We start from the raw sequence: 14,776 nt of genomic DNA on the forward strand, positions 1-14,776 counted from the left end.
GTTACAATGCTCAACGCTGAAACAACACAATGCCAGTAGTTTCGATTTGTTTTTGAATAATAATATATAGAGGGAATGCATTAACGTCACTTTCCCGCCGGAACACGCCCCCTCAGCCGGACTGAGTGGCAGAAGAGCAGATGCGTGACTGGATTTAATAGGGGGAAACTGCGAAAACGCAAGTAAAACAAACGATTATCAGTTTAAACTATAGATTGGACTCAATATAGTGTTCCTTACAACTTACTAAAGATCCAGTGATCATGGATATTGACATGCAGCCAGGAATCGTGTTTCCTGACATTTATATGTGCCTGATTTTGACACCGGGGAAATACATACAGCAAATTTGCTTGTGAACGCTTTATATAAATACAATATAGGCAGGTCTAAATCCAGGTGATCACTTATATCAATGTTATATATATATCATCATATCGTCTAGACTTAAACCTTGTATAGTTTTTTGTCCGTGTTTATTAAAAAATGTCAAATTATACAGAATATACAGTGGTAAATATTTGATTGATGAGATGTCACTGCAATATATAACAATACAATATATAGAGACTGATTTTACCACTAAATTCAGCATATTGACACAAAAATTATAACTGCAAATCCACCTTTCGCTGCCTGGAGTTCAGTTGTTTCTATGAATTGCAGCGATCTATTTGCTTCTCTGTTCTGTAGCTTTAGATAGTCTGTAAAAATATACCTCATATTTCTTGTCAAATCTAGTTGTACAGTCAGTCTCAAAGCTCTTTCCCGTTTTAGACGCGTTTTTTGTATTTTTCCGCAGCATTCACGCTGAAAACCAATGCTGCCGCTCAGTCTTTTTGCCACTTAGTGGGCATAACCGCAGTCACTCCGGCCAACGGTGACGTCACGTACATTCCCTCTATTGTGTCCTCCAGTGCCCGGACTCGACTGTAGGCTACCCGGAAAAAATAGTCAAGTGTCAAGTGCGAGTACAAATTCACCCGAGTGCGTGACAAGTCCGAGTTCATTCAAAATTGGACTCGAGTCCGAGTTCGAGTACCCCAACTCTACTCGGTAGTGCGCCTCTTGAGGCCAGGGGAGTGAGGTTTACTCACACAGCTCTAACAAGCCGCCCTCCGTTATACATAAACTTGGAATGTTTTGTGGAATTAATATAGCCTACATTTCGTATGTTCGAGTGTTGAGTGAGGCATTAATGCATCTGGGGACGAGCAGAACATAGTTCTGTTTAGTAAATGATCTGTCTGAGTAGCGTAATGGGCTCCAGGACGTGCTCCTATTTATACCTTATTCAGTAAAGATTTAGCAGTGTTCAGATGGAGGCGCTCTGCACATCCTTAATTGATTGTAACATGGCCACTGATTCAAATGATGATTGAGGTAATTGTGAATTTCAGTGTAAAGCACAAGGAAATTTACCATTATGAAGCCTAGCAACTGCTGAGTGCAGCCCAGAATGCAAATGACAAAGGCAAGGTCTATCATGTTCCAATGGACTGCCAGCAAGAGACCAATTACAACACTGCAAAAAGCTTCCTTTCACTTGACTCAGACCTATCATAAAGTATTTATTTTAATAGGGTGTGCCAAAAGCAACGTTGTGGTCATTTTTGTATTATTATTATGCTTGCTTGCAGCTTTAAAATAACTGTGAAACTATTTGGATAATTATCAAATTTCTTAGGTAACAATGTATATGAATATATAATAAATCATGTCACCTTTCTGCCTTTAGATAAGTTTAAATGGTCCTGCAGTGTGACAAATACTTATTTTCATTAAAACAAATAATAATAATTGTAAACTAGTGATAGCAAAAAAGGAGACATTTTTCAACAATGTTGATAAACTAAGTGTAGCAACTGCAACATCTACTGCACTCGTTACTGTGGGCAACACATCTCAGTAAAGAAAGTATTTGTTTTGTTGATCAATGTTCATTAATAATTAGAAAAATACAACATTAAAGAATAAGGCTATATCAGAAACAAGAAAAAGAGATGCTTTTGTTCATAAATTCATAAAATTTCGCATGATAAAGCTTGTTCTGTACAAAGTCTCATATGTAAAAGTCCAGAAGCATTCACGCTTTTACATTTTAGCTCAATAATTCACTATACATTATAGGCGTTTGCGTTAATGTATGTGGTCTAGTGATGAATGAACAGGAAGGTGGAAAAGAACATGACTGAAATCGGGAATGGAGAAATTGATTGCCCATCAAAATGCAGGCAAAACACACGCACAAATCCATAGTCAATAAACGCGTCCAAAACGCACAATTATCTAATTTACACCAGATGATTCAAGTTCAATGATTTGCATGCGCCTCGAATATGAAAGGCTGTTTGTCATTACGCACTTAAATGTAAGAGCACGGTCATTTAGCAAACCAACAGAAATGTTTCTTTGCTTAATGTTCTTACCCATGGCACTGGTTCTGCTCCAGTTGCGCGTTTATAAGGCGATTCAGTCCAGAAATCTCTCGCTTTTTGGTGAAGCTGAAGTGCAACTAAATGAAAGCGTCAGTTTATTGAGCGCAGTTGCGCGCGAGTCAAATTGACAATCATAACTACCAAAAACCGAGTAAATACCTCAGGTTACTGTTTCCCACGAACATTCAATTGCCTAAAATCACGAACGTAATGGTTAAAGCGAAAAAACAAAACGAAGGGAAGTTTCATCAGGCGATAAAAGGCATCACGATCCATACTGTAGATGTGAAGGTTTGCGGGATGCTGGAATCTTCCGAATGAGCTTAGCTTCAGCACCAGTGAGTCCGAGGACGTGTTGCATCCACCGGTTGTTGCGCTGCGAGCGATCCAGGAGCGTCGCGGATGGACAGCAGTGATCACACGTCACGCGTCTGGGGGTGGCTGTGGTTTACTGATTCTATGATTGAAGATCTGTGCTGCTAGCTGATAGGCTGCATGTTATCAACTCAACTCAAACAAGTGTTGATTCATCAATGTCTACTCTTTACTTGCAGGCACTTTAAAGGATATGTACATGCACGTTTTCATGTGTGAATGTCATATCCCATGTTGTGTTATAATCGGGTGAAATATAATCTTAAAATATTTTTTCTAAATTTTATTACAACAATTGTATTTTAACAGAGGGGTTCATTTCACTTGATGTCACAACAAAAGATTTGAGTAGATGTTGATTTTGAACATGCCACTGGCACGCATGAGAAAATCTGGCAATTTATTAATAAATATTTTTTTTTTTCATTTTCCTCTTCCTCTACTTAAACACTCTTTCTTGAGAATTTGTCAGTTGATATGATAGTAATATATTTTTCCTGCGGACTTATCACTTTCCATCCTGTTAGTCTTCTGTAAAATCCAGTTCAACCGCATATATATCTATACGGAAGCCCATTTTTGCCACATAAGTAAAAAAATAAATAAAAAAAAATCATTCTGTTGTAAATCATAATTATTGAAAGTCGAAATGACAGAATCATATGACATGAAAATTTAAATTGACTTAAAAGTTGTAACTATGGCAAGGTAGAAATTTACTTAGAAGTTGATATCATGGCTTAAAAAGTCATAATGTTTACTTTTTAATCTCCTAATTATGGATTAGCATGTTATAATTAAGACTAAGTATATCATAATTTCATCTGTTTCATGTTATCTTGCATGTCATATGCTAATTCAGTTTTAAGTCATAATTTCTACTTTTCATTTAAAAATATAACTCTTTTTGTGTCATAATTCTGAATGTTTATCTCATAAATATGACTTACTATGTCACAATTTTGACTTTAAATGCAATAATTATGATTTACCAAGGCACGATTACCCTCGTAGAATGGGCTTATATATCAGTATTAGCAATGGATTAGATTTGTTATCTGTGTTGTTTTGTAGTTTTAATTGTTTGTTTTTCCCCTTTATTTTTCTTCTCTTACTCTAAAACACATTTAGCAGATACATACAGTCGATTTATCACTCAAAAGCAACTAAAGTCTGTTAATGAGTTTACATACCCCCTGCAGAATCTAGATATAAGAGTGATATTTCTAAAAAAAAAAGTGATATTTCTACAAATTTGTCCAACTAAATAAAATGCACTTTTTATGATTGGTTTTATAATGTCCACCTGCCACCAACTAGCAAACCGTGATTTGACCAGTGACAAACTGATTATTTGAAAAGAGGGACAAGGTCTTAGATGATTCCTGACTTCTTGTTTCAGTAGGGTAGAGAGAGATCATTACAGGCAAGAAAACTGAGTTTCATGGGGTAATTAAAAGCCTGATCCCTCAATTGCTGCATCAAACAGTGAAAACTCAAAGTTTAAAATATCAAAGTTTTGATGGTAAGAAAGAGGAGACATTGATTGACATGTAAATGAGGTATCATTGATACTTCTCTTCCAGTGCCATCTGTAAAGCAGGCAGAAGGACACTATTCAGGTTTTATATTAAGAGAAGATATTTACAAAATGAGCTATATATCTGCATCAGATCTTTCTATATATCAGCTATTTGCATCAGGTCTTTATGATATTTTACTGAAGCTGAAGAAGAAGAAGACCGCTTTTATAAAACCATCATGGTGCTTTTGCCATTTTAAAGCTTGATGGAGTTCATCCCTATTCACAATTTATGGAAAAGAGTCATCATTTTTTGTTTTCCACCAAACAAAAAAGAAAGTAATGCGGGTTTGGAACGAGGGTGAGTAAATGATGACAGATCTTACCTCCAACAAAATCAGTCTGTGCACAATAAGCCCCTATATCTCATTGATTCCATGGAGGGCACTATAAATATCAGAAGTTTTATATGACCGTATGATTTTAAAGTTTGCCCTGCAGATGTTTAGGAAAGAAACCATCATTCATCGATGCAAAAGTAGGATAGTTTTGTAACGATTTGGTGTGCCTTAGGGCTTTTTTGACTATTTAATGCTTCATTGAAATCACCCTTTGAATAAATTAAAGTTGTTGGCAGACAGTAGGCGATGCTCTTATGATCTCCAATTAAAGTCAAATGTAATTATGTTGTAATTCTCTCATCATCAGCCAAAGTCAGGAGTTACTGTTGACTCACCAGCTAAACACATTAGCAGCTCCATCGGTTTGGATCGGGATCAGCTCTGATACAGAGCAATATTTGTTTATAAGGACTTTTAAAGGTCATATTAGCATGACTCACACGATTATGATCTGTGATGTCTTTATCCTGGCCCAACATGCGTGTTGTATATTTAATCAAGAACACTTATTCTCAACCCCCTGCGCTTCTTCATTAAACATTGAATTACCTCTGTGCAGTCGCAGAGATAATAATAGATGTATAATATATGATCAAATGATGGTTGAGTAACCTGTACGTTTACAGTATTATCTGAGCTGATTTAAATGCTTGCTTGATTTCTAATTGACCATGAGAGGAGTTCTGTAAAGTTCAGTTAGGGAAAATTACATTACGTATATATATTATATATATATATAATTAAAATAGTTATAGATTTTTGGCTTTAGTCTGTAATTTTTGTTTTGTTTTTGTCCTAGCCTCACATTAAAAGCACGTATATGTGTGAATCACAAAATTAACGGGACAGAATGTCTTGGTATACTGAATCTCTAAAGAATCAATTTTTTAAATGTCAGGTTGTGTGAAAAATTCATCTCATATGCAGCAGCTGAAGTACACAGCAGTCTGTGTGTAGCTCTATGAGCTCCCGGAGGATTCTTTGGAGGGGAAAGTCAAAGTTTCCAAGCACAACAACACTTCCTGAGTTTCAAAAATGAAAACAGCATCAATAGTTGGAATATAGTCAGAAACTAAACATCTAAAATAAGTTTATTTCCCTACCAATTCACTGAAGACATTTAAAGAGTTTCACAGAAGCATGACATTTTGAAGCAGTATCAATTACTTCTCAGTTAAGTTTTGTAAAGAGTCCAGCACCGATTAAACAGCTACAGTAAGCTACTTTTCATGCCATTTTTCATATTTATGGCCACTCTTTTTTGAGCATGAAGAAAAGGCAGAGATGAGCTCTACCTTTAACACGTTAAACTGATATTGTAATCTGAATGAATGCACTCCGACAGCTGTGCAGACCATAAGCCATAACTTTTATCCTGACGCTTCTGATCACATTAGCGCTGGAAAATACAAGACCAATTCTCAAGAAACGACTTACCCTGGCTTATGCAAGACTGTCTGCTTTGACCTCTGGGTAATTACTTAAATGAGCTATGTGCCAGTAAAACCACGAAAAAAACTGTTCGCTTGCATAATTACTGCTGTCAGTGCATGATTTATTCGGGTTTTATGGTTATACGTTTTTTTTTTCTTGACAATGACTGACATTGAGAATTGATTCTAAAAGCATTTAGTTCTTATTACCTGTGGCGACAGACTCATGGACTTTATTCATGCACCTTTGGTATTTACTGGAGTGTTAACACAATTTACTGTTTATTTCCCCCGTTCAATAAGCCTCTTAAACATTTTTCAGTGTGTCTCTATAGAGTGAGCATGAATAAATAATCTGTGGCCCCTTAAAAATCTCTTTCATTCAGGAATAAGGTACCCTTGGAGAAAGACATGACATTTATACATACTTTATTCTGCTTTATCAAGCGTCTTCATGTTATACTCTAAGGTTTTGTGTGTGTTTTGTGTTTGTGTTGTGTAGTGTTTGTGTATTGACCTTTTAATGTCAAAACCAGTATTGTAAACGCCACCTCAGCTCCATAAGATTACTGAGGCTGACAGAATGCATAGCATTTAAAATGTACGATTTTATACAACCATAATGAAACCTGGAACCGTTAAATAGGAGAGGTCAGGGTCAGTTGTAACGCAAAATTTCTGTAACACCAACGTTCTCTTATGCCTGAGAAGTGCACTTTTGGACGTTCAATAGCCTATCCATTTCTGTCTGTTGTTGGTTATGCCGTTTTTTTGTTTCGCTTTTAATTTGATAGGATAATTGAGTAAAGACGTGAAATTATAGGAAAGGAGGAAGTGGACAGGATCAGAAAAGGACCTGGAGTTGGGAATCAAATTTAGGTCAGCTGAAGTGCTACTGTGTGATAATTATTAAAGTAATGAACATGTATTTTAGTATTTGCTTGAAGACTCTTCTTGGTTCATCAGCTGTTAAAAGACATATTTGTAATAAAATATTTTTCATTGCATTTTTTCCCCCTCCACTTACAATTTAAAATGCACTGGCACATTAAGTTAACATTATGAATAACATCTAGATTACTCAATTCTATGAAGATATTGATCATTGTTATTTCATGATAATGCATTAAATGGATAGTTCCCCCTAAAAATGTCAAATTTTATTATTTACTCACCCTCATGTTGTTCTAAACCTAGCTGTATGGCTTCTGTGGAACACGCACGCACGCACGCACGCACACACACACACACACACACACACACACACACAGATATATTGAAGGTTCTTGGGCTGCAAACATCATTGGAGCCCATTGACTCATTGTATGGACAATAAAAAAAATAAAAAATAAAAAACACGGTAATTTAACATGTCAACTAACTCTCATTAGTAGACTGTCTTATATTCTCAGTATTAGTGGACTGTCTACTTAATATCTAATAACACTTTATTTTGATGCTCCCCAACAGACATTCTACTGACTAAGTAACTTTGCAACTACATGTAAACTTATTCTACTAACCCAAACTTTAACCAAACAGTATACTAATACTCTAATGACTTTTAGTTGACAGTTGTGAAGTTGCTTATAGTTAGTAGAATGTCTAAAGTGGACTATTGAAATAATGTGTAACCCAAGGACATTTTTCAAAATATCATCTTATCATAACGACAATAGGGTCAATGAGTAAAAGACAGAATTTTAAGTTTTGGGTGATTTATTCCTTTTTGGGGTAACTTGTGCCACAATATCTGGGTGCAACAGTTGTCTGAAGACTTTTCTTGGCTGTATTTTAAGAACAGACTTAATCACTGCATGAACATAATGCAAGTTGTTTCCATAGTGTTAATGCACATTCTGAAAGTCTCTTCCAGCATAGACTGCTGGTGTTTTTTAATTTCACCCACTGTGAGCACTTAAACTGACTCATACTTGCCATAAAATTACCCACTGGGATCCCAACAAGAGCGCACTTTGTTCAAGATTGCGGAAAGCAATGCAAAAATGGAGAACAGTATCATAACAATGCTCCAAAACTCCCCTCATGAACTTTCTGAATGCTGAATGCTGGAGGTATAAGCTTTCGCTGCGTCCAGTTAATCAGAAGGAGCGCTCTCTGTCAGGTCTCATCTGAAAGTAATTAAGAAATGGTTCAGAAGACAGGCGAGCTGCTGATACTGCCGCAGGAATAGAGGGGAGAAGAGGGCCACGAGTCTGGAACGAGTGTGAGATGAGAAAGCTTTTAGTTCCTGGCAGACGTAAGGCGAGAGAGAATGGAGACTTGTGGATCGATTGAGGACCTCATGTGGCACTTGTTAGCGTTTAGCAAGTTTTTTACTCTCTTGGTTTGTTCTAAAAAGACAGAAATGAGACGCCCTTGCTTTTGTTCTGGTTTGTGGTTCACATCATGAAACCCTTAAAACATTCACCTAATCGATAATCTCTTTCAATCTCATTGAATGGGGAATACTGCTCGGAAAATGACAAGATGCAATTTATCAGCAAAAGCGCTCTCTGACTGCACAACAGGCAGAGCTATTCTGAAATAAGTCTGCTTTTGTCTCAAAATGGCATGGTAAATCAACTGCCATTGAGTTGCCAGGTTGTTTAGGCTACTTAGAATTACATGTTTTTATGGTCTGATAAATGTGTTCTTATTATTGAGACTTCATTCTACAGTTGATTCATTCACTCCATGTGAGATTGGAGAACTTGTATGCCAATGTTCTTGATGTTGTTCTGCATTATGACCACACAGCCATGTTATCTATGGCATTGATGTAGAATAAATCCCTGTAAGTGAATACAAATTTCAATTGAATAAACTCTGAAAAGCTGAACTATGGAAATGAGAGGAAAGCGTCATATTTCTCACTTTAGACAGCGCTCTGGGCGCAGTCCCAAAGAAAAGACATATTGCTTAGTTTATTGTGACACCTTAAGCATATTGTGCTGTCACTGAAAATAAATAATTTGTTCCGCCGTCCTCTCAGAAAAAAAAAAATCATATCAAAGTGGAAGACGTACAAACCATTTAACCAAAAGGAAAATTGTATTGCTTGGAGATTGCTCTTGCATAACTCAGGAGACATAATTGAGTTCTCAGCTCCATGTAAAATGTTTTTTCTTGAGTCTCAAAACAGACCGTTGTTGACATACAGAGTGTAGTGCTGTAAAATTAACTGAGAAATATGTGCGTTCATATTGATCTCTGACTTTTGATTGCAGACTTTGGCATATTGGAATATTTGAGCATATGGTTAAACTGTAATGTTTGTAATTTTTACAGAAAAAGACCAGATCTCTTCTGAAAACTCTAGAGGAAACTCTTCTGAAACTCTCAAGAGAAACAACTGAAAAGCAGCCCTTTCAAACAAAGAACCATAATTTTAACAATAACTATATTATCTTCCTCATCAACAGGCAATAACATTCTGTTTATTATAAGCTACGCGCGCAGTTATGGTGTTTTCTGCCTTAAGTGCACATCCTTTTTGATTGCCTGTCAGTTTCTATCGTTCATCAGCTGGAAAAAAGATCACTCTGTAAGTGAATCAAAAATAACATTCCTCTGGGTCGTTATCATTATGGTTGCTGTTCTCAAAACAATTAATAACTTTATCGTCTTTTCTGTGAACTGCCTTTTCTCTTCATTTGATGTAATTTCTGCTTAGAATAACCGATTGGGAAATGAAAGAGTTATTTGTTGTGATTTGATTTAAAGAATAAATGAAGCATTGACGACGACTTTTTTGTTGTTGTTGTACATAATTGGTTAGTTGGGACAAGAAAAAATGTTGAACAGTCCACATTTAGAGTTTAAAATTATAAAGAAGTTTGTCTTGAGGCGTTTGACTATTTTGCACAAGTTTAAAGTTTTGTAACGCGTCTAAAAAGGAAGACATCAACAAGTACCTCAAAAATGTAGAGGAGAGTGTTGTCTGAGTTCATCAGCAGTGTGACATTGTTCTTCCACCCTCGGGTTTTATTCTTGATCTCAGACCCACTTCACCTTGAAATACACCTGATTCAAAGTCTTTCTTTCACCGTCTCATACCGCGTCAGACCTCTCCACATCTCCTCATACGGCTCTCTTGACTCATCACTGTAGCTGATATAACTATTAAGCTGAGACATATTTTAATGACGTTTTGGATGACTTAAATGACCAGTCTCCAGTCTCAGACAGGTGAGAGATTTTGAAGAGTGAAAGAATAAGGTTATGTTAGTTCAAACACCGGTGTTCATGTTGCTATGCGGTTGCTAGGGTTTCTGGTTGTTGCTAGGTCAGTAGTATCCATCTATTGTAGTCTCTAGACTGGGTTTGACATTAACTTTTTTTACTCACCACTTTGACTAGTGTTTTTTCAAAATTAATAGCCACTCAGCATTTTCACTGTCCACAATTTTGACGTCGATAGCATGTGGAAAATCTGCCATTCAGATATTTTTTTATATTTTCTCATAATTTGGCAGCAGTCATATTAGGCTGCTTTCACTTTAAGACCTGATGCATGGATCCATTATACTGTTACACATGTGTTTTCTTTCTCAACTGTTTACTTTCACTTAAAACCTGCCTGACTGTTTACTTGAATACTCGCCAAGACCGGCATTTTTACACTATTTTGTGTGTATTTGACTGTTTAAATACAATAAGCAGCGAAAAATAACTCAATTTAGTAGAAATAGCTTTATGTGTGGGCACTTTTGGATGTGAGTGCAAAATGTGCAGGGATGAGTAAAATTATGCGCAATACACACAATCCCAAGCCGAAACTCAAGTCCTGTAACACCAACAATCTTCATCCGGAGCAAAAGAAACGAGTGAGTGAGGGGAGGCAGGTTTGTGTGTCAACTCTCGGTCGGAGCGTTAAAAAAAAGCTGGTATCGTGTATCTATTCTGCGAAAAATTTAGTATTGGAATTGTTTCAGATATTTCAGTATCCATACGTATTGACAAATCTATATTTTTGACCACACTTTTGACAAAAATCTATAAATTTCATTGACATCAAGTCAAGTCAAGTCACCTTTATTTATATAGCGCTTTTACAATACAAATTGTTTCAAAGCAGCTTTACAGAGATAACAGGAAAGTAAAGTTGTAATAGTATTGTTATGTGTATGTATTAACATCAAGCCCTGTCTCTATGACTCGTATCCCTAATTTTTAAGGCATTTTTAGCTGTTTATTATCCGCAAGGTGCATTTCTGATTGCTTAGAAAAGTAATAGCACACATCTTTATAAGCTGCATGATTTGAGGAATAATTTATGTATAGCAAAAAAATGTGGTATGAGTTATGAGCTTAAGTTTAATAAAGTTTGGGGTGTAGAATAAACTCTTTTGCTGAGCCAATGTGTGATTTACGTTTTTTGGCCTATTGGTTAGCAAAAGTCAGGTCAAGAAACCTTTATTTATAAAGCGCTTTATACAATACAAAGCAGCTTCACGAAGAGAAAAATAATGATCAATGATGCGAAGTTTTTCACACAAACAGTTCACTGCAGTTGAATTGAACACTTGTGGCAGTGAAACCCCAACAACTTTTACAGATGCAGATTATTGATTAATAAAAACTTACTTTCATGCATTTCCTTGCACACTTTTACAATAGTGCATGATTTGTAAGCTAATACATTTTTGATGCTGGTATCACATGTCCAGCTCCATATGAATGGCTTTTCTGACGTAGTAAACTTGTTCAGCAGCTCATCTGGTACAGCATTGCACTTGCGATAAAAGGCGTTATCCACATTTTCCTTTGGCCCATGACGCTTTGCATGAATTATGGGAGTAACTTCCGTTAAACTGTAAACAATCAGCGAAAGGTTCGCTCTTTGAATGCAATAATAAGCACGCTCAAAAACTAATGAGATGACATTATTCTACTCACCCTTCAACTAATTAAGTTTAAAAGAATTAAGAAATTACAGCATACCATGAATAACCCCATAAAAGATTGGTTATTTCTGCAGCAATACAGACTTGTTAAATGTCACTGTAGTAATGTCTGTACTGTATTGCCATAATCAAAATGTTCATTAAATGGAACATTGAGTGATAATATTTCAAAGTGATTTTTACGTAATTTTGACAGATTTACCTGCTTTAGAAACATTCTAGTAAACACTGCTAATAGGGATTAGAAGTGATAAGGAGAGACAATTACATTTTAAAGCATCCGTGTGAAAACAAACCTGGAACGACACGTGAGGATTTGGGGAGAAATCGAGAGATTCTTAGTGCACTCCAGTGAATTATTCATGAGATGTATCGTAAATTAAATTGGGAGAGGAGACCACAAATGTGCAGTATATGTTGTATTTTTTTTTCATACAGTGGAATACAAAGGAAAAAAATAAAATAATCAGGAGGAAAAGAATGCAGCGACTGAAAAGAGCTCTTGGCATAGATGTTCTTGTTATACCATCACATTAAAATACCAAGTGTTACGTTATTGAACTAATGTGAGAAAATTGAACATGAAGGAATTTTTATCTCTCATCTGCTTGTGTTAACGCTGGTTAAGTTTAGGGTAAGGTTTAGTTCAGTTGGTACGTCATTTTTAAACACGATCTTGAATAGAGCTTTAATCTTTTCATTAATCTTTTGTGCTTACAAACAGAAAAGTTTTTCCTTTGTGTTTTTCACATACAGATGACAATGTTGTCAAAACGATCCCAAAAATGTTGTCAAAAAGACAAAAACCGCTGCATTATTCATGCCAGGCCAGTAGTTGGCGATGTCACTTTGTAAAAAAAAAAAAAAAAAAAAAACCCTATAGACTGAACACATGTTATATGCATGCGCATAACGCCACTGTTTCCTCAAATTCGCATTTCTGTAGTTTACACAGAGACAATACCAGTATCATTTTGCAGAAACTAGCCTCATATGCTAATTGATTGTAACCTGTACATTTTTTCGAAGTCAAAGCACAAGCCTGGAAGTACTGTACAGCTAGCATCCTTTGAATAGAATATCTTTATACAGCTTGTGTAAGTCTATATTTTGTTGAGGTTGTAAATGGCAAACCGTTTGATCAGAACAACGTAGTATTTGCTAACCTTTCTGTGAATGTCTCTGTCAATATGCTTAAAATGAACGACAGGCTCATTAATGCATTCACAGGGACTCTAGCATTGCCCTTGTGTTGTGGTGCTACTCGTCTCTGCGGGGAAGGGGAGAACCTTTGGAAAACATTGCATGGATATTGTGAAACGAGTGGATGACAGCCTCACTTAATGTGTCATGTCCTTTATGAGCGCACGGTACAGCAACACTCTGGCGTGTTTGTTAGTGTGGCGTAAACAAATTAATAAGTTATGTTCTAGCATGCAGCTCTTGCTATTGTATTCATAATATGAAAACAGTACAATAGCTCATCCCATCAACAGCACACTTGCTGCTGAAAAGATTTTTTTCTGAATTCTGGACTGCGCTGGAATGACTGATAGTGACTATCAAATGCTCTTCATCTGTTTGTCATCTTTTATTTAAATTGATGAACTGAAGCGTTCTTCATAAGGAATGAGTGATGCTCAAGGATATATACACTGGCAGCTAATTTTAGCTGTCAATAAAATCAGAAAGCCTGGTCTGAGTATGTCGTGTCTCTGAAAACATTGTTTGATTATTGTTTCGAGTGTAAACACTGTAACTGCCACAGACTTGCATTGTATTGAAGCCATGTCTATAGACTAGACTTTTCTGCAGGCTTGGAATGCGTTTCTCCTTGCAACCGCATACAACACACTGGAATCTTTGTTTGTCAGTTTTGCATGGGAAAACACCACTTAAATTTCTTCAGAGTTGTTTCTTCAGAAACTGCACACTTCACCTTCAGCGATAGATTTCATCAAATTTATGGATCGAATCCAATGTGATTCTCTTGTTTTTCCTCTTTGAGATTACCATCGGGAGCAAGATGTCAAACGTCTTTAGAAAGAGCATGTGCAGATCTCAGGGCTTTTCACAGTTCTGTTGTATTTGCGACTCCTCTTCGGCTCACTGCCGCCCACCCACATATGAGACACTCACTCTCTCCTGCAGAAAAGCTCAGTCAGAATCTCCACTGAAAGCAAATAATGGCTCAAGAAATTCTGAAATAGGAGGTATGGGAATTGATCTGAACTCAAACTCGTAATGCCTTTGTGGTCTTTCTTTGATCATTTCTTCCAGGGTATATGCCACCGGTCTTGCGGTTTCATCTATACTTTGTCGTTTGACCTTTAAGAGAAGGTTAACATGAGTGGTGCTCTATGTATGAAGTGAACGTGTAAGTTAAACCGAATCATCATGTACTGGAGTCTCTCAGACACGTGTTACACGTCTCTCATGGCTATAGGTACAGCTCTTTTTTAATGTAGCTACAATACATAAGATGACAGCGTGCTGAACCATGGTATTACCCTACAGATTATAATGTAATTTGCACTGTCAGAACTGTGTAACAGTGTAAACCTACAGTCTTAATGGCAGCCTTGATGAAAACAAAGCAATAACCTACATAAAGGCCATGCGTTACATTGGTTAACTCATTGGTTTACGTTGTGGCTAATGGCCTATAGTTTTGTGTTGCTTTTATAAAAAATGGTGG

The 14,776-nt window shown here is 36.4% G+C and overlaps 1 protein-coding gene and 1 long non-coding RNA gene across 5 annotated transcripts in view; one reads left to right on the plus strand and one right to left on the minus strand.

Annotated features, from left to right (window-relative positions):
- lrrtm4l2 (leucine rich repeat transmembrane neuronal 4 like 2) overlaps positions 1-2,913 on the minus strand; it is a 41,206-nt gene extending 38,293 nt beyond the window's left edge. Inside the window, exon 1 of one of the 4 annotated variants that reach the window (XM_077224057.1) lies at positions 2,430-2,871. In XM_077224057.1, coding sequence (XP_077080172.1) covers positions 2,430-2,433 — 4 coding nt within the window. In that variant the 5' untranslated portion in view covers positions 2,434-2,871. Of the gene's footprint in view, positions 1-2,429 lie in introns of all 4 variants that reach the window. The other 3 variants (XM_077224055.1, XM_077224058.1, XM_077224056.1) reach the window with 3 other exon arrangements.
- Positions 1-14,776, plus strand: part of LOC143732774 (uncharacterized) — a 120,363-nt gene that overhangs the window by 85,215 nt on the left and 20,372 nt on the right. The window lies entirely within an intron of this gene.

This window comes from Siphateles boraxobius, unplaced genomic scaffold (assembly GCF_051911475.1).
Source record: "Siphateles boraxobius isolate OS27281-9 unplaced genomic scaffold, OSU_SipBor_1 9, whole genome shotgun sequence".
NCBI lineage: Eukaryota > Metazoa > Chordata > Actinopteri > Cypriniformes > Leuciscidae > Siphateles > Siphateles boraxobius.